General features: G+C 43.0%; 2 protein-coding genes across 2 annotated transcripts in view; one reads left to right on the forward strand and one right to left on the reverse strand.

Annotated features, from left to right (window-relative positions):
• Nucleotides 1-19,174, reverse strand: part of LOC139462218 (xylosyl- and glucuronyltransferase LARGE1-like) — a 472,136-nt gene that overhangs the window by 367,892 nt on the left and 85,070 nt on the right. The gene's annotated exons all lie outside the window — the stretch shown is intronic.
• LOC139462215 (sushi, von Willebrand factor type A, EGF and pentraxin domain-containing protein 1-like) overlaps nucleotides 1-19,174 on the forward strand; it is a 30,138-nt gene that overhangs the window by 5,651 nt on the left and 5,313 nt on the right. The window contains exons 4-20 of the mRNA XM_071243809.1: nucleotides 349-487; nucleotides 2,529-2,650; nucleotides 3,428-3,601; nucleotides 4,308-4,481; nucleotides 5,159-5,407; nucleotides 5,953-6,171; nucleotides 6,659-6,850; nucleotides 7,813-8,334; nucleotides 8,930-9,091; nucleotides 9,340-9,498; nucleotides 10,032-10,227; nucleotides 10,519-10,709; nucleotides 10,870-11,022; nucleotides 11,338-11,568; nucleotides 11,857-12,027; nucleotides 12,267-12,467; nucleotides 18,826-19,119. Of these exons, the coding sequence (XP_071099910.1) occupies nucleotides 349-487; nucleotides 2,529-2,650; nucleotides 3,428-3,601; nucleotides 4,308-4,481; nucleotides 5,159-5,407; nucleotides 5,953-6,171; nucleotides 6,659-6,850; nucleotides 7,813-8,334; nucleotides 8,930-9,091; nucleotides 9,340-9,498; nucleotides 10,032-10,227; nucleotides 10,519-10,709; nucleotides 10,870-11,022; nucleotides 11,338-11,568; nucleotides 11,857-12,027; nucleotides 12,267-12,467; nucleotides 18,826-19,119 (3,549 nt within the window). The remainder of the gene's footprint in view (nucleotides 1-348; nucleotides 488-2,528; nucleotides 2,651-3,427; nucleotides 3,602-4,307; nucleotides 4,482-5,158; nucleotides 5,408-5,952; nucleotides 6,172-6,658; nucleotides 6,851-7,812; nucleotides 8,335-8,929; nucleotides 9,092-9,339; nucleotides 9,499-10,031; nucleotides 10,228-10,518; nucleotides 10,710-10,869; nucleotides 11,023-11,337; nucleotides 11,569-11,856; nucleotides 12,028-12,266; nucleotides 12,468-18,825; nucleotides 19,120-19,174) is intronic.

The raw sequence follows: 19,174 nt of genomic DNA on the forward strand, positions 1-19,174 counted from the left end.
CTAGGTCAAAGTTTCTTTCCCTTTCAAACTTACTCAAGTCTCAAAGACAGCCATTTTCTGATTACCATAACTAATGGAAATTGAAAACGTCAATGAATATCTGCGCCAAACACATTTCGTAATAGGCAGTGAGATATTGATGGTAATTGAAAAAGCATGAATACAAAAACAAGACAGACATTATTTGACATTAGAAACTTAGAATCTAACAAGATTGAACATCGTTAGAAAGACCATGGTGTCCTTCTTCTGATTAATCATTCACACACAAATCTTAATTGTGACAATTGAAATATGACAGGAATTTCTTGGGCCTTTGATCACATGGTACTGGTATTTATCCATCAGGAGGAGGAGGTCCACCTCCAAACACGTTCCCCCAGATTGAGTGTCCGTACGTTGGGCCTCAATACGCCAAGACGGGAGACACTATGGTGGTTACTTGGACAGAACCGACAGGAACGGATACGGAGGATGGCAGTCTAAGGTTCTCCTTCGTGTAACATTCTTAGTGTCTCAACACTCGAGACGTTTTACAACTGTATTAACAACTTAGCAAACAACTTTTCAGCACCAAAATGACATTCCGATCAAATATATGTTTAATTGCATATTCTTCCTACGCCTCATCATTTGAGGAAACACTATTCACATGAATGTTTAGACTTTGATCTAAAGGTATTTGATACAAAATCATTGTATTTTACTATAAATCTCCTTGATCCGTAAATCTACGCATTTACCAATCAATGTATTTCATATTTGTATTACATGATTTACGGATCTTTTAAAACACCAAGAATAATTATGAATGAAAATGATATTGCAGAATAAAAGTTTTTTAAAATGGATGTTAAAAAGAGGTTTGGCTGAAAAGTCAATACATGAAACGTTTTACAAATACGTTGTTGGCGTTGAGGAAGTCTCTAGTAATACGGGCTTTATGGGGTGTGGCGTTATCTTGTTGGAACACCGTCCGTTGTTGACGCTGGATGAAAGGAAGAACCACTGCCCGTAAGATATTGTCAATGTAGCGTTGTGCTGTCAGATTGCCTTCGATGCTGACAAGTTCCGTCTTCTCGTCCACGCAAATGCCGCCCCAGACCATCACACTTCCGCCCCCGTAAGGTTCCACCTCCTGGACACAACAAGGAGCCGTGCGTTCACCACGTCGTCGATAAACTCGCGTACGCCCATCAGGTTTGAAGAGTTGGAACCTGCTCTCATCACTAAACAGCACTCGCCGCCATTCCCTTTGTTGCCATCGCTGAGTTTGCCTGCACCACGTCAATCTGGCACGTCGCTGTTGACGGGTCAAAGTCATGCCCCTGAAAGGGCGATAAGCCCGGAGACCATAATGTCGTAGTCGTCTGGTCACTGTTTGTCTGCTGACCGGATGTCCTAAGCTGTTGGCAGCTGATGACGTCACAGTAAGAAATCTGTTCCTCAGATGAAGTACCCGTAAAAAGCGGTCATCCTGCGGGGTCGTGACCTTTGCTCTGCCACTCCGTGGTCTGTCTGCGGTTCTGCCAGTCGGTCGGAGACGTGCGACCAGTCTGCTAATGGTCATCTTGGAGCCGTTCATGTTAATGGCAACCGCTCTGTGTCGCTCCCATCTGCAGCATACCTATGGCTCTCTCCCTCTGGACAGCGGTCAGCCTTGGCATGTTCGTTGGTGTTAATCATCGCAACCAATGATAGGGAACAGATCCGTGCGTAATTTATACCCGGAAATTGCACGATAATTTGGGAAGGGATGTTTTAACAAATTGCTGAAAAACACCAATATCTCCCAAAATCCGCAAAGCACGTGCAAAGAACGACAGAGAACATGAAGGCTGTATTCGTGAGATGTGTTCTTTACTGTTTTTGAACAGGTTGGCATCTTTGTTTCAAAGTGTCAAATCAGTTAATGTTGTTAACGTTTCTTTTGGCCCTCGGTTTATAACACAGCTACGCGATAAATAGCAAAGAACAATAAAGAGCAAAGCGTGGTTTATTTCACGATAAAACATTGTTTTTTCAAGACGTCATTTCTGGAGATTCGAGATACCAAACTTAACCAACCTGTTCAAAAAAATGGACTTGTCCGACATTTCCGAAGTCGGATTATGTTCAGGGAGCCATCATTATTAAAATTTGGGTAAATATTTTTAAAGCTTGTGCATTTTATCAATACCCTTAAAGGGGCGGTACATAATGTTGATATCTCATATAAGAAATGTACGACTCAGTGTAGTTGTTTATCGCACAATAAAACACTGCAGGGAGAATTAACCACGTGTGTCACTCATGTTTTATTCTCCCTGCAGTGTTTTATTGTACGATAAACAACGACCACGAGTCGTTTATTTCATAATTACGTTCCAAGCCTCGCAAATGTGCTTTAACACGCGAACCCACTCATCTCCTTGCTGAAATGGACCAACAGACATGGCAGAGAAAAGAATCCTGATAATTTAACCAAGTATAATTTAAACCAAGTATAACTATGTTACTGCTAACACACGTATGAAACAATGTTGCAGGCCTAAGAGATCTGGGTTGGCTCCAGGTAGTGAGTTCATTGCGTCAACACACTTCATCAAGTACAGAGTTGTGGACAGTGGTGGACTGTCAGCTGACTGTGAAATTCTCTTCTCAGTGCACAGTAAGTTACGATGAGTGTGTGTGTGTGTGTGTGCGTGTGTGTGTGTGTGTGTGTGTGTGTGTGTGTGTGTGTGTGTGTGTGTGTGTGTGTGTGTGTGTGTGTGTGTGTGTGTGTGTGTGTGTGTGTGTGTGTGTGTGTGTGTGTAATAGTCAGGATTTAGTTTATAGAGCTAGCCCACTAAGGCACCATTCTGCAGCATGGCGCAGTATACTGTCTCCAAGCCAACCAGTTCTTGTTTTATCTCTTTAATGCCGAATGCCCTGCAGGGTGACATGTACCATCTTCAAAATGTATTTTGGTATGACGCGACCGGGATCGAACCACCGAACTTGCGCTCTCCGGGCGGACACTCTATCTACTGGACCAGGAAAACAGTCCAATCTTCAAGGTGCATTGTTTCACATAGGCTATGCCCCAGAGGCAATCCCTGCCGAAGCCAATAAAGGATATTTATTCATTTCACTATTATCATGACGTTGCCAGTCCCCGTCTTGGAAAAAAACATTTAGAAGTCCACTGACCGGCCTGTAAGGATCAGAAGGCGGTCACAAGATATATTTAATTGTCACACACAAATACGTCAACGAAAATATGTCCTTTTAACGTGTGAACGTGAAACCGACAAATTCGTTGCATGTGTACGCGACTGTACGAGCTGAACTTTCTTGCACATCCAACGACCTTCAGTCCTGGTTTGTGCAAACCCGTAAAGCTCGTACCCCCCTCATGTTAACATCAGGTAGAGTGGCGACCAACTGTTAATCCCTTCTGTTGTAGCGATCCACTGCTCCCCTTTGATGTACCCTCGCAATGGACGCCTCCACTGTACCAACAGGGACATATCAGGATCTGTGTGCACCTTCGACTGTGACGACGGCCACAACGTGGACGGTACTAGCTCCATCACGTGTGTAGAAGGGACCTGGTCGGGTGTTGAGCCAAGGTGTAAAGGTAGGGGCACAGTAGTATTTCTATATCATTGTCATTGATTGGCCAGGTACCGCCTTGTAAAACCCAATACAAGTTGACTGGCAGTCCTGTTGAATGAAGATGTTGTAATCGGCGCTTTTCCAACATCGTACCTAGCTTTCTATGCTGAAATGATTTACCTTAGAATTTACCTAGATCATGAGGTGGGGCAAGTTCAGTTCGGACTGTCCAATGTTTGCTGGCACGTGAATGGATTTGGGGTCCATCACTTGATTATCAAGTTTGTTTACATGCCGCCGTGCCATGGCAGAAGTGCTACTGAGCAGTACTAGCAACAAACACATACACACTATGCAAACTGGGTGAGTGGCAGTGCTACCGGGAGGGCAGGACATGCATACCGTTTTCGCGAACACCTGGTGTTTTTACTGATATTCAATGGTGCACTCATTTGATTTTCAACCTATTTTGCCTTTAACGCTCAATGGATTTTGTTTCGTCTCTGGCGTTGCCGTTATATATTTCATGAATAACGTGATTTGTTGAATTTTCTGAAGGGTTTTCAGACTACATTTAGCGTTGCAAAAGCAGCTGCGTAAAATTTATCAAGATTGTCTTTGCTTTTGATCATGGCACAGTGAGTATCCCATATATGTGGCTTTGATATACTGTTGACTAAGGTGAAGCGTCTAATTACAAGTGTTATCTACCTTTCCGCTGTTCACAGCTGTGTCCTGTGGTACCCCACCTACTGTGACTAACGGCCAGCTGACGTGTCTCGGGGACGTCGTGTACGGCACATACTGCTTAATGAGCTGCAACAGGGGCTTTGAACCACGAGGGATGATGATGAGCACATGCCTGGCAACAGGGCACTGGACTCCGCCTGGTACCTGTGCTGGTATGTGTGATTAAGTATTAGTTGCGTTCACTGGGGGCATTGTGGCTGACTAGAGCCATGCAAGGATCCTCAGGATGAAAGGTTCAGATCTTAGATTCGTCCACATCATGATTTTACCAGCACAAAAACCTATGCTTGTTGGTTACCCTTTTCTACGACCTGCCACACTGCCATAGAACTGCAATAATGTTTAGATAGACATTTGACCAATTTCCCTTACCCACTCTCTCCCAACCGGAAAAGAATGATGATCACAGAGTTATTTCGTTGTTTCACGGTCATATTTGTCTTCAATACAACGGAGGACTCTTGTATCTGTTCTGTTGTACCGTGTCGGCAATATCCGCGAACATACTGTAGATCACACGTAGATACAGGAGCCGCACAATAATCCGGGAATGGGTAGTGAGTGTGGGTGTAGTGTAGGTTGTGGGATGTGGTGTTGGGTTTGGGTGTAGTGTAGAGAGTTGGGTGTGGTGTAGGGTGTGGGAGATTGCTTATCCAGAAATAAAATATTTTTGTGAAAGAAAATGGGATTTTTATACTAGTTGTTTCAAACTTCTTCACATTATATTTATAGTTAAATGAACACTAGAAATACAAAACGTATATTTTGAAAAATTGATGTCAAAGGTAGAGCATCAGGTACGAAACCTGTACCTTCATCCTTGTTTCAGATGTCACTCCACCATCATTCACTAACGGCTGCCCCGATGACGTAGAAGATTACGCTGAAAAGAAAGGCGGGGGAAAGGTAGTCACGTGGGATGACCCGACTGTAAGTGACAATTCAGGATCAGGGGTCACAATCACAGGAAGCCACCAGTCAGGAGCAGCCTTTGAATTGGGCGAAACGAAGGTTAGACTGACAGCAACAGATGCGGAAGGGAATACAGATCAGTGTTCATTTAGAGTGAACATCAATGGTAAGTTTACTCAGATGAACAAATATAATGCATAAGGGAATGCAAACGAACGTTCTTGGGGAGGGAATTTCAATTTAGAGATTTAGAGCGAAGATTCCAAACATGTTCGTGCTGTTTCCAATGTTATGATTTTCACTTGTTTAAATGCTTCTGTAAACAAAAGACGACTTGATAGACGTGTCCTTGCACTGTAATTTGTAGCTCTCTACCAAAACATTTCCAAAATGTCCACACTTTGGGATTTCCAAACCAGGGAACGATAATATTACCAAAATGAATACACTTGGAATATTGTGGAAACGAGTTATGCAGATTTTTGTAGAAGTGACGAATTTCTTGGAAACATGAACAAAAACGTTTGCAACCCTTTACTTTTGGACATTGTGATAAGATCAGTTATGGAAAGGCTGACAGATCATTCTATCCATGTTCGTTCCGGGCCTGGAATTGTTATGCCTTCCAGTTTGGCTGATTCACAAGTTAATAGTAACACATCGGGGAATGACGTTTATTTGTGGGGGTTAAATAGCCATTGTTTCGTTTAGGTCTGTACTGTCCAGAGCCGGACCTCCAGGATCCCATCGACAAGCTGAGGTACGACTGCCCCGACGGCTACGGCTACGGCTTTTCCTGCTCCCTCTCCTGCCACTCCGGCTTCCCCTTGCAGGGACCTGACTCCATCCTCTGTCAGAAAGACCCCAATGTCTTCCCCGCAACAGCCTCGTGGACGTGGGCTGCAGATGCCTTTAAACCGTTTTGTAGAAGTAAGGATTTCATTAACAATGGGTTGATGTTGTGGACCTCTCCTTTCCTGTAATGTGTTCCCACACGTGGGTAGGGTGTCATCTGGGAATGGCTGCAGAATTAGCTAAGGAATCCTCAGCTTGTTATCAACACCTTCTTGCAGATCCAAAGGGATCTTGCGTATCAGTCTTCCTGTCTTTGTTCACTTATTGATTTGGGCACTGTGCACTCACCCTTACTCCTTTTTCTTTAGTCATGGATCCACAACGGCCGTTGACTTACCGTATCGGTTGGATATTTTCTGTCACAACTGCCCACGCCATGATATTGTGTCCCGCGCCCTGATATTGCGGGAAAAATGCTTATAGCGGCCTAAAACTCATTCACCCACTATCGCTGAAATAGTGTTTAAAGTACTGTAAACTGTTACACTGTAGTGAACTGTTATTTCTCTGTTAAATAGACATGAAGAGTTTCTGGTCATTGTTGTTATACTTTTGTTGTAAGATACAAGTTGTCCCGACCTGGCGGTACCAAAGAATGGAGCCCTCGCATGTGACGGCTGGGGAAGTGGTGGTAGCATGTGTTCCATGTTGTGTAACGAGAATTATGATGTAGCAAGGGACGTACCGGACATATACACTTGTGGACAACAAAGTGGCAAATGGTTTCCAGACGACAACATCCTGGACTGTGATAGTGAGTATACTTGTACAGACATTATTGCAATTCACATTTGTTCTGTTATTGTCTTTGGTAGGCATTTAGAAGTTGACAGAGCATGAAACCTTTTTGGACATCAACTTCTATACTGTTTGTTTCAGGGCTTCGTCTTGACCTTCGTCACGCGCAACTCCACTCTCACTCTGATTTCACTGAATTAACTTTTTATTCATTTACCGAGTATATTGATATCTGCCTACATTAATTAGGACGTCGGGCCGGATGTTGTGCTCTCCCAACCGATTACGTACGGTTCTGCCTCAACACAGGAATTAACCCGATTAATGTGGCAGTTTGGTATCGATTCCGCAAATGAACAAACCGAATATGGTTGTCTTGTTGCAGTGACGTTGACATGAATGTTCCCTGCTGCAGATAACGTCTCCAAAGAGATGATATTGTGGTTCGATGAACATTAAAATATTTGGCGATTTGCGCCATTTCCGTTTGCAACATACCCACGGCGTGTAGATGTTCATTTAACAGGTTGCCACGGCATTGCATAAGCATTATATAGCATACCAAAAGTATTTCACAATTACATGGTAGCTAAAGAATCATTGTTTGCTGGTCACATTACAAAAACCACGTGTGTGAGTATCATGCTCCGACCAAACAATCAAGCATCCAAATTGGTCCCTGCACATTAACATGTGTGTGCAAATTGTAAATCACCACCTTAAAATGAAGGATTTATATGTATTGTGAGATGAATTATTCAAATTCAGAATATAGATATATTTATTGACCTTCAGACGAAGAAAAGTTACTTGTTTCCGTCAGTATATAAAAATATGTTTTCAGTTAGTTCATGCTGACTCTCGTTCATATCCCCCAATAAAAATGAGTTGTGCAACGTCCATCCGCAACTTCTGATTCATGAATTAAATGTGTTGATGGTGGATATTTGAGTAAATGTGTCACTGCATTATCTTTAGGGACACGAAGACCTGGAAGCATGAAACTGGACAGTGAGTTTTTCTACTACTCTGGATCCTGCCATGACAACAACACTCAGCTTGAAATCGCACAGAAGTTCATCCATATTCTCAACTCAAGCAAAAGCTTCACTGATGTATGTGGAGCCGCAGTGCCTGAATGCCGTGTGGAATTTGTGAATATAAAATGCGGAGACATCGGCAGAAGAAAGCGCTTTGTCAAAAAAACAGCTTCAGAGATTTTCCTCACGAAAGTCAAAAGATCAACAGTTCAAACTGTCATAACTTTCGAAGTTATTGTGCCATTCAATATAGGTTCCAAAGAAGATGCAGAGGCTGCAAGAACAAGGGTGGAGGGCGATCTAGACAATGTCAATTCTGCCATTGACCAGATGCTTGACGGTGGAGGCCTGAGTATGGCTGCGTATGGGCTAAACACACAAGCCGACTCCTTTTATCCAGGATATGCAGCTTTTTCATGTCCTTTTGGAACTGCTGAAAACTACAAACACGTCTCATGCTGTAAGATTTGTTTCTTTGTTGTTTAACGCCGCTCTCAGCAAAAATACCAGGTATATATGGCGGCGGTCTGTAAGTAATCGCGTCTGACCAGACAATTCAGTAAATGATATCATGAGAATCGATCTAAGCAAATGGGATACAATGACACGCATCAACCATGTCTGCGAGTCTGACCACCCGATCCTGTTCGTCGCCTCTTACGACAAGCATACTTGCCTGTTACGGCAAGCAAGGGTTGCTGAAGACCTATTCTTATCTGGGTCTCATGTTGTAAGAGGCACACTGTATTCATATTATTATTACACACACAAAGACCCTCTAGATCTGTATTCCTATTATTGATCATACTCACAAACATATATATAACCTACGCAAAATGATGTTCTTTATGTTCTATGGTTATAATTTATCCACTTTTCACAAGAAATATATTCATTTTTATACGAGAACGTAATAGTCTTATCCTTTGCGCAACATTTCTGCAATCGGAAAATGTGTCCTTTTTGCTTATGATGGAACCCTGTTTATTAATGTGCGTGACATAAGCAACAGTAGCTTCATTCACTCATTAATAGAAATCCTACATCTTATTCAGCTGGCTGCTCCACAGGAACGTATGTAGTAGCAGGCTCGGGAAACTGCGTGTCTTGTCCTGTTGGCACCTATACTGATGAAGGATTTTCTGATGCCTGTAAACCGTGTGGCGAGGGAAAGTCGACACGATCAACCGCATCCAGATCTGTCAACGATTGTATTGGTGAGTTATACGACTAGATCACGTGACATTATCATACAATATAATCATGTTTTAATTCGCTCATGTGTGTTTACGATTAATCTGTGCAGGTTGTGCAGAAAACCAATGACGATTGGTTAATAAATATGCATCGCATTCATAACAATTTTAATGATGTTATGGAGATGTCTATGGGCCGAAGGCAGTACATCAAATAAATATGATTATGATATGATAATTAATAATAAAACATATACTTCTGTGTGTAGATACCTGTACTGAAGGTTCCTTCTCGATGGACGGCATGGCGCCCTGCACTCCATGTTCTCCTGGGACGTATCAAGAAGCTGTTGCGATGACGTCGTGCTCGTCATGTCCGACCGGCACTACATCACCACAGGGGTCTCACAACGCTAGCTCCTGTGTTGGTAAGGTTGTGTTGGCAGCAGATGTGGAATGCCATGAGCTATCAATAGCGGTTAACGCATAAGAAACACAAGTTACATCAGGTGCGTCAGTTGAATGTCGAAGGAAGACGTTCAGGGAAACCCAGGGGGTTTGGTGCCGGTAAACCGAGGATCATAATCCTGGAGAATCTTCCAACTACACCCACTATCAGCGGATCCTGGCACGATTTAGAGACGCGATTCAACATACGTGACTAAATTCAACACAAGGACACAGCGGCAGATAGCAGTTACTGTGAATGACAAACATAGGTTGATGGGGGAACAGTTATAATAAACCAGAAATCCCCACTGAATATTGTGCTGGTAAACCAGGGATGCTGGTCAGGGTTTAACCCACGATCAGCATATCCTCACTGAGGTAAGCTACTCAAAGAGGTAGTAAAGGGCTAAAAAGTGGCATATAGGCAGATAGAAGGTTACTGGGAATTGTTATTGTTCTGTTTAGAGTGTACGTCAAAATGCGATGAAATTCTCTGTAATTTCTTATTCAGCTTTTGACCTGAAGGTTCATGCTAACACGGAGACCGTGTTCGGTAATATCAGCTCGGACCTGAGCGTCCTGACCATGTATTTCTGGTACCGTCTGGACACAAGCCTTGGACACACCCTGACACGCATCACCGACACTGACCGGAACACTGTCATGGAACTTTCAATCACCAACTATTTTTTACTGAATATACAAGGGTATTATATATCAATATCATTGTCAATATTTAAAATATGTCATGGAACTTTCAATCAACAACAATGTTTTCCTGAATATACAAGAGTATTATATATCAATATCATTGTCAATATTTAAAACATGTTTTATTACCCATGAGACTATGAATTTCATAAATGTACATGAAATGAGTGACATGGTCAAGAAAATATATTCAGTTGGTACTGTTTACATTTACATATGTGGTAGCAGAAAACACAGATGTTTAAGCAAAGACTTGGTTGTTCACTGTAGATTTATTTTCAAAATAGGAACTCTGTAGATACAGGTGTGACCCCTCCAACAAACCGCTGGCAACACCTGACCTTGGCCTTAGATGGCAGCAGCAAGAACATCGCTCTCTATCTGAATGGAAACGCTGTTTACTCAGATAATATGGCGTCCCTAACGACCCCTATTGTTCCACGTGACAGCAGTGTTGCCATCGTATCAGGAAATGGAGGTATTTACATGTACTACTTTGTGTAGTTTGCCATAACAATAAGATCTTATGTTCCTGCAATGTGTATATGTCACGTGCCGACAGCAACCCGCCATATCTCAAATAGTGTGTTCTTGTTTTATTGATACTCTCAGTGTAAAAGAATACATTTTCAATTCAGACGTCACACAGAGCGGTATCAACATTATTGAGAGAGTTGCATCCCTTGATGACATACAAGCCCAGTCTTCATCCTGTGTATCCACGCTACAAGAATCAGTGTTGACGTTCATAAAGAATGGTACAAATCTTATTGTACCAAGTCAGTGTGATGGTGAGAAATTTAATTTATTTTACGCATTCTATGCACAGTCATATAGAGGTATAAAATAACAAATTGAACGTTATCAATAAAAAGGTCTATTTTTAAAAGGTATATGTATCGTATCCGAGTAACTATTAACCACAAGAGCAGTGGTGGTCTCGCCCTATTATTGTATGGTGAACTGTACTTCCACTTCTGTCTTCTGTGGTGCATATAGTTTAGTTTTACATTTAAGAGTTGCTTTGAAAAATATGTTATTCACAACCTAATGTCTTGCATAAATTTCTTGTGAGATGTGTACAAGGAAATGACCTTCTCTTGCAGCTGTTGATGGCTGCGTTGACAACCCTTGTGGCTCCCATCCCTGCAAGGATGAGTTGGAAGGGTTCACATGTGACTGTCAAGATAGCTGGACTGGGGTCACGTGTAACGTCCCACCGGACCACTGCGCACATCACGAGTGTCAGAACAACGCCATCTGTGAGAACGGAAACGGAAACTACACATGTCAGTGCCTGAAGGGTTTCAAGGGTGAATTGTGTCAGGAACTTGTAGGTTTGTAAATAAATTTCGTAATAAGCGTTACATCATTGACATTGATATATACAGATTTCATGTTCTAATACAACAAGTACAAGAATACCTGCTACAGTACGTCTGAAAGGAGTACAAACATTTGTCATGAAATGTATTTTGTAACCATTAAGATCATGTAACCAACAAAAGAGTATGCACTTGGAACCAGAACCAGAGTTATGCGAGCCTGCAAATAATGTATACAAGAATGAGAATGATACATATTCACACATGTCTTTGTAAAAGTACTCAAATCTCTTCTTGAAGTGAATGGTAACTGGGGAGATTGGTCAAAGAATACGGAGTGTTCAGCGTCTTGTGGAGGAGGAACCAGGTCCCGAAGTCGTCAGTGTGACAGCCCGCCCCCTGACGTGGATGGTGACACATGTGATGGGGTTTCTGCAGAGACGGAACAATGTAATACAGACGCTTGTCCGGGTACGGTGTCAGTATGCACTCTAGATGTTACTGACAGGCAGATACATATACAATTATATCAAGAACCGCAGTGACAGAAACGATAATAATTCAAAGTCATATTTCTGGGTGTTTGTTAAATGCTATCATTTGTTTTGAGCTTTAACGAGTCTGCGAATGATATATCACAATGGTTTCCTAAAAAGTAACAAGTTAATAACTTTTGCCATGCATGTTGTTAAAGTTGATTTCAACTTCAGAGTGTCCTGTCCTTCGCCTGTCCTCTGGAAATTTGAAGAACTGTACAGAATCCGATGGCTACACTAGATGCACCATCACATGCCGGGGGGACATGGTGTTCTCTGAGAAACCCCTGCCTGTGTACGAGTGTGGTGCAGGCAGCGACTACGTGTGGAACCACCAGGAACACAAGAGTAATGCCAGGCCTCCCGCATGTCAAAGTGAGTTGATTCCATATGTCATATATGTCACAAGTGTCCTGAGGTAGAACATATTGATATCTTCTCTTGTCATATCTTATCATAATTATTATCCACAACGTGATATTGCCAGAATATTGCTAAAACGGCGTAAAGCAAAATCACTTACTCCTAATTGTTACATACAAGAAGATGTAGAGGAAGCGTAAACAATTTAATAGTGCAACAGTTCACAGCAGTCAACCTAGTACCTTTGCTACTTCTTAAATGGTCTCCATAGCGATATACATATGTGATTCCTGAAGTCCATTCTTGAACACTTAACTTATTAAGATAAGCATGATATGGTCTACATGTATGTCAGTAAGAAAATGTCTTGAAATAAGTAAACCATTTTTCCACTGCACTTAAGAGTGTATACCGGATTCAATGAACAAGACCAGGTGGTTCAAAAGCTTTCTGCAATTGCAAACCATCAATCCCCACACTTCTTTTCATTCTATGATGCTGAGTAGGTGAGTGACATTACAGTGTTTGCCGAATCCATTCCTTTAAATTTCTTTGCTACTTTGCCTTTTATGCCCAATGAAATGTAATTTTTAAACTTATCCTATCTCAAACTATGCACTATGCATTTCTTCTTTCGATTCTGAGTGGAAACGTATCTGAAATAAAAGTTTCCAGCTTCTAAAGTTAATTAACCCTGTCATACCTCACATCGCCACGGTCACCTCCCAGATCTGGGTCATGTGCGCTATGCATGCTGGTTGACCTTCTTGCACTGATCACGTGTCTATCCCAGTCAACTCATTCTCTTTCAAATCGCCATGCAGTGGTGACGTGTTGTTATTACAGGAATCCATTTTGGGTTTTTCTTTTTCACTTGCAAGCGATCTTCATATTTTTGTCGTCTAATTGCCTGCACATTTACTTATGTCCCTGTTTGGGATAGTTATTCTTCATAATGGACGAGAAGTCAACACGGAGACCTGTCTGCACTTTGTGCCGACGTGTTTTCTCTCCGTCTGACCCTCATGCCCAATGTTTGGATTGTCGTGGATTATGCAGTTTTTAGAGCATTGCGGGCTCTGCTCCGATCTACCAGATGAATCCTTCAAACTTTACCTGCATAAATGTCGGCGTCGGTTGTCAGATCGTCTTTCTAAGACTGCAGAAAAATCCACGAAAGCCAAGAAAACACCGGTCAAGAAAGAGAGATCGGCCCGATCACCCTCTACATCCCTTTCAGTGGACCAACCACCAGAATCATGCATCATGGATAGCAGATAAGTTACAACTGTTAAAAAGCACTTCAACGGAGGACGCTTTATCATCATTTGTTGTGCCTTCAGCCTCGTCGCTGAACATCACACTCCCTCCGAGACCAGTCCTACAGGATATGGCCACCAATTTTGTATTGGCGGACGCAGGGGCTCTTGGCTTGTCTACGATTGCTCCCGAACTAGATGGTGACATCGCAACATTAGCTCCTAAGCGTCTGTACTCAGCTTCTTCGGTGGATGACAGGGACCTCGTTCACCTCGACACCACTGTTCGAAGGACCCTCCCGTTGGTCTCCACTATTTTATCAGCAACTGAATCACTTTCATCGGCTCTAGCTCATGCATCTTTCTCGGAAGAATCCTGTGTTCGAGGTGCTGTGACCCTCATCCAGGATAAAACGACAGCTGTACTAGACCTCCTTGCCCACCATGCGGGATCTATCACTTCTCTTCGTAGATGGGGGGTGTTACAACATTACTCATGGGATGATCAATTTAAGAACAGGCTGTACCAAATGCCATGGTCAACAACCTCCCTTTTTGCTGGGCACATACAGGAGGTCGCCCATGGAGTCCAAAGACACACTTCTCTGCAAGTCACTGTTGACTTACTTCGTCTCCAGAGAAATCAACTGGAAGAACAAAGGAAAGACCGAAGACGACCATCCTTTACTCCTTCTCAACAAGACCTCAGAGAAGTTTTGAGTAAAACAAGACCTTAGAGAAGTTTTGAGTAATAGGTCTGCTTCTTTTCTTGGCCGTGGCCGAGCACACCAACATCAGCGAGGAGGGAAATCAGGCGGACGCTCCGTCTCCTTTTCAGGGACTAAAGGAAACACTAACTCTCCTAAGTCAGGAGACACTAACCCCAAATGACTCACTACAACCACAGAACGACTGGGACCTTCCGACTCCAGCCATTTCGATTTTCTCGTCTCCCGTAGGCGGAAGACTAGGCACGTTCGCTTTAAACTGGACCATCCTAGACGACCCATATGTGTCTCGTCTCCTACAAACAGGTTATCCTCTACCTCTTGCCACCACACCTCCGACGACATGCAAACCGCCTCAGCATCTGTATCCAGCCAAACAACTTCCAGTTCTCATAGACGCCATAAACACGTTGCTTGTAAAGAACGTAATAGAGTGTCTGGGCACTCAGCCAATGACACCAGGGTTCTATTCTCCAATTTTTATGGTTCCCAAGAACAAAACAGTCCTCAACTACGTCTCATCTTCAACATGAAAACCTTCAACAAACTATACCTAGAAACTCCTCCACACTTTCGCATGACCTCAATCGCTCTACTACGACCGATTATTTATCCCGGCGACATCCCGGCGACTTCATGATCAGCCTAGATATACAAGACGCGTCCCTATCCTGCCAGAGCCCCGTGGCTATTTACTCGCCTCACAAAACCCATCGTCAGGTTCCTACACACTCGAGGCATCGTCTTCGAAACGTACATCGATGACTGCATTCAAACCAACAAGGATTAGAACACTCTACTTCATCACCTCGATTTCTCTCAACGCCTACTTCATCAACTAGGTTGGATCATCAACATCATCAACATAGTCAGAAACTATTCCAACACAATCTTCCAACGTCTCCAGTTCATCGGAGCCCTCTTCAACACGAGTCTGGGCAAGATGTTTGTACCCCAAGATCGTTGGGAGAAAATCAAACTCCTCGTTCCATTGGCACTCAAACAGCCACTTTCCTTAGGTCAATGGAAACAACTTCTCGGTCTCCTAATATCAGCACAAGCCCTCACCAAGAGAGGTCAACTTCATTTACGGCCAATCCAGTGCTTCCTCAAGCCCTTCCTTCAGGACGACGATTGTCAGGTTCTAATATCTCTTCCAAACCATCTACACCCACACCTCAAATGGTGGTTAACTCCATCAAATGTTTGCAAAGGAATCTCCTTGCAACCATTCACCCTGACCCTCCAACTGTTCATCGACGCTTCGACCGTAGGATGGGGAGCTCATTGCCAAGACCTAAAAGTGGTAGGGCGGTGGTCATTAGAAGAAAGCCAGCTTCACATCAACGATCTAGAATTCAAAGCAGTGATTCTTGCAGTGTCTCATTGGTCAACACTCCTTAATTCCTCCACACTATCGGTCGTGTGGTACATAAACAAGATGGGATCCACCAAGTCAACGTCACTTCTATCTCTAGCACTCGACTTCTTCAAACTGATCGCCTCACTCAACATTCAAGTTCGAGGAAGACATATTCCCGGCATCGCCAACGTCATAGCCAACTCCCTGTCCCGATCTGACAAACCATCTCCCACGGAATGGGGTCTACACCCCGTGATTTTTCAGTGGATTTGCCAGTTATTTCCGTGCCCAGACGTCGACCTCTTCACAACCCGCTTCAATACTCAGCTATCCTGGTTCATATCTCCTATCCCAGACCCCCTAGCCTGGGACCACGATGCGTTAGCAATCCCATGGGAAGGACTACATGCTTACGCCTTTCCCCCAACCGGCATTCTACATCGGGTTCTACAGAAGTTATCAACGACCAATCGCCTCACTCTACTTTTGGTCGCGCCCGACTGGCCAACACGCAGTTGGTTCATAACGCTCATTCATCTCGCAGACAGAAAGTTTTACCATCTACCTCTAAGGGACGATCTTCGGCATCAACCACACTCTTAGTTCCATCATCCATCGCCAACAACCCTCAATCTATGCGTTTGGCGCATTTACAGAAATCATTGATAGCTAAGGGTTATTCTGAACTATTGGTCAAGACCATTGCGGGGGCGCACAGGTCATCTACTAAAGCACTTTTTGACCATAAATGGAAGGCATTTGAATCGTATTGTCATTCACATGACATTTCCACACCTGCCATGGCATCCCCGCAACAAATTGCTGAATACCTTCACTATCTTCGATAATCTCGTAAACTAAAAGGTTCGAGTCTAGCTACCTGTCAGTTCTTTCATCGCAACTACAACGGGCACTAAGATTTCTACAATCGCCGAATTACAATCATTGATCAGATCGTAACCAAACATCACGTGTTCGACCACCAACTTGGGATCTAAACATCATACTTCTCCATCTTCGAACCTCTCGCCGAGAAAGATTTCGAACACATTTCTTTGAAGACAGTTTTCCGTCTGGCCCTTGCAACGGCGGCTCGAGTGAGTGAAATTCACTCTTTAGACGTCAACAGAGTGCGTTTCGAACGAACTGCACATGGGAAATTTTTTTTTTGGACTACGATGGGATTTCATCGCCAAAAATCAACTCCCTGGTCAACCCGATCGACTATTCAATATCCCACCGTTGACTGCCCTATTAAACCCTGATGAAGACATATCGTTGTGTCCGGTACGTGCACTTCGAATCTATCTGGAAGCGGAGAAACCACTTCGTCGATTACGTAAGAGGTTACTCATCCCGCTCTCTGCAGCAGCTACTACGGAAGTATCCCTTACCACAATCTCGTTTTGGATACGCTTAGTGATCCTTCGAGCCTACTTCGCTGGCCTACCTGCTCAAGTCGCATCTAATCCTCACGAAACCCATGCTGTCGCTTCTACCATGGCACTTCACTGTGATTGCTTTTGACCGCATTTATGGAGGGATGTTTTTGGAAATCCGATACCGTGTTCACATCCCATTACCTCCGAGACATCTCAGTGATGGACGTTCAAGGCCTTCACCAGTTTGGACCCTTGGTACTCGCACAACAGATCTCCAAGACACACCTGCGCAGATAGGGAGATGTATTACCAGATTTTCATTACATTACATCCATCTCTATTCATAATAAACATTTGTCATGATTATTGGTGTTTATTGTATTCATTCGGGCTTCCCAGACTGCGATCCGGTTGGAGGGTATACTCACTCGTCTGTAGAGACCTTGGTCTTCAACTTGAAGTTGTCATTGGATGCGGCCAATTTCGGTGTCCCGATCCCTTATTTCAAGCACCTCTACTTTAGGTATGTGTGTTGAGTAACGGATCGATGATCCTTTTGTGGATATTGTTGATCGTTTCCTCTTCTCGTTTTTTACCCATCGATTCAATCACTGACATGATTGAAGGTTTGACAAAGCGAAAAAAGAGATGCCGAGCGGGTCCAACCTATCGTCCTCTGGAGATAAGAATACCCCGTCTTGTAGATTCGACGACTGGATGTATACTCTGTCGAATATAAGTCGTACTCGTTCGTTTTCGACATGCGATAACGCTTGATTACGTTTGAACATGTTACACATATTGTACCCGACTTATTGTGTTTCAATTGTTCGCGTATCAGGATCTCAACATTCTTTGAGAGTGTTCTTCTTATCCCGTCTACGAGTTTTTTGTTTTTTGTTGTTTTTTGTCTTACGACACTTAACTGTGTTACTGTATTAAGTATTGTACCACTGTTAAGATCCAGCTTCCTCGTAAATATCCTACGTTTGAGATCTAAAGACAAGGGAGTTGCGCCCCACCATCCGACCGTGGGAGAAAATGCATAGTGTGAGATAGGATAAGTTTAAAAATTTGAAAATTTGATTATAAATTGTATATTTATATACTTATCCTATCTCACACGTTATATGCCCACCCGTCCATGTCCACCCGTCCGGTGACCATGGCGATGTGAGGTATGACAGGGTTAATTAACTTTAGAAGCTGGAAACTTTTATTTCAGATACGTTTCCACTCAGAATCGAAAGAAGAAAGAGAAATGCATAGTGCATAGTTTGAGATAGGATAAGTATATAAATATACAATTCATAATACAAATATCAATTTTGTTGAAGAACAGAAACTGGTTATTCTCTGGTGTTGACGCATAAAATACATATTTGCCCCGATTTTAGTAATATTCCATCAAATATCACGACGGGGGACACAGTAATTGGCATCACACATTCTGTTCATGTACTGAAATCAATACCGGGCTTGGGCATCACAATCAAACCCTGTAACCATTGTCTTCACCACCGCCCCTCATCCAACGTTAAAGCAATACGCCCTGTGAATTTTTGGTAATTTCATATTGTGACCTTTAGACGAGTTAATCAATATCATGATGGTTCATTTTTTTCATCTCATATTTAGCTGCTATGGGGGCCACCCGGTATGACGTAACCCACACAGTCACATACCAAGACCTACCATGTTCGTCTGGTAATACTCGATCCGATGAAATCAAATCCCAAGTTTCGGGAAATACTGATGTCTTGCCATGTGTCCAGGAGAGCATTTGCACAACGTCAGTTTCAATCAACAATTGCAATAACAATGGAGTCAATAAGAGGTCGACAACGTCCACTGTTGTGTCAATACTTATTTCCACCATCATGGGCGACTCGGACTCTCTTGATCTCACAGAATTCGTCGAAAATAACATAGGTAATTGTTCACATTAATTGTATTGAATCTATATGATTCGAATGTAAATCTGTAG

This window comes from Haliotis cracherodii, unplaced genomic scaffold (assembly GCF_022045235.1).
Source record: "Haliotis cracherodii isolate W230 unplaced genomic scaffold, xgHalCrac1.p SCAF_15, whole genome shotgun sequence".
Classification (NCBI taxonomy): Eukaryota; Metazoa; Mollusca; class Gastropoda; order Lepetellida; family Haliotidae; genus Haliotis; species Haliotis cracherodii.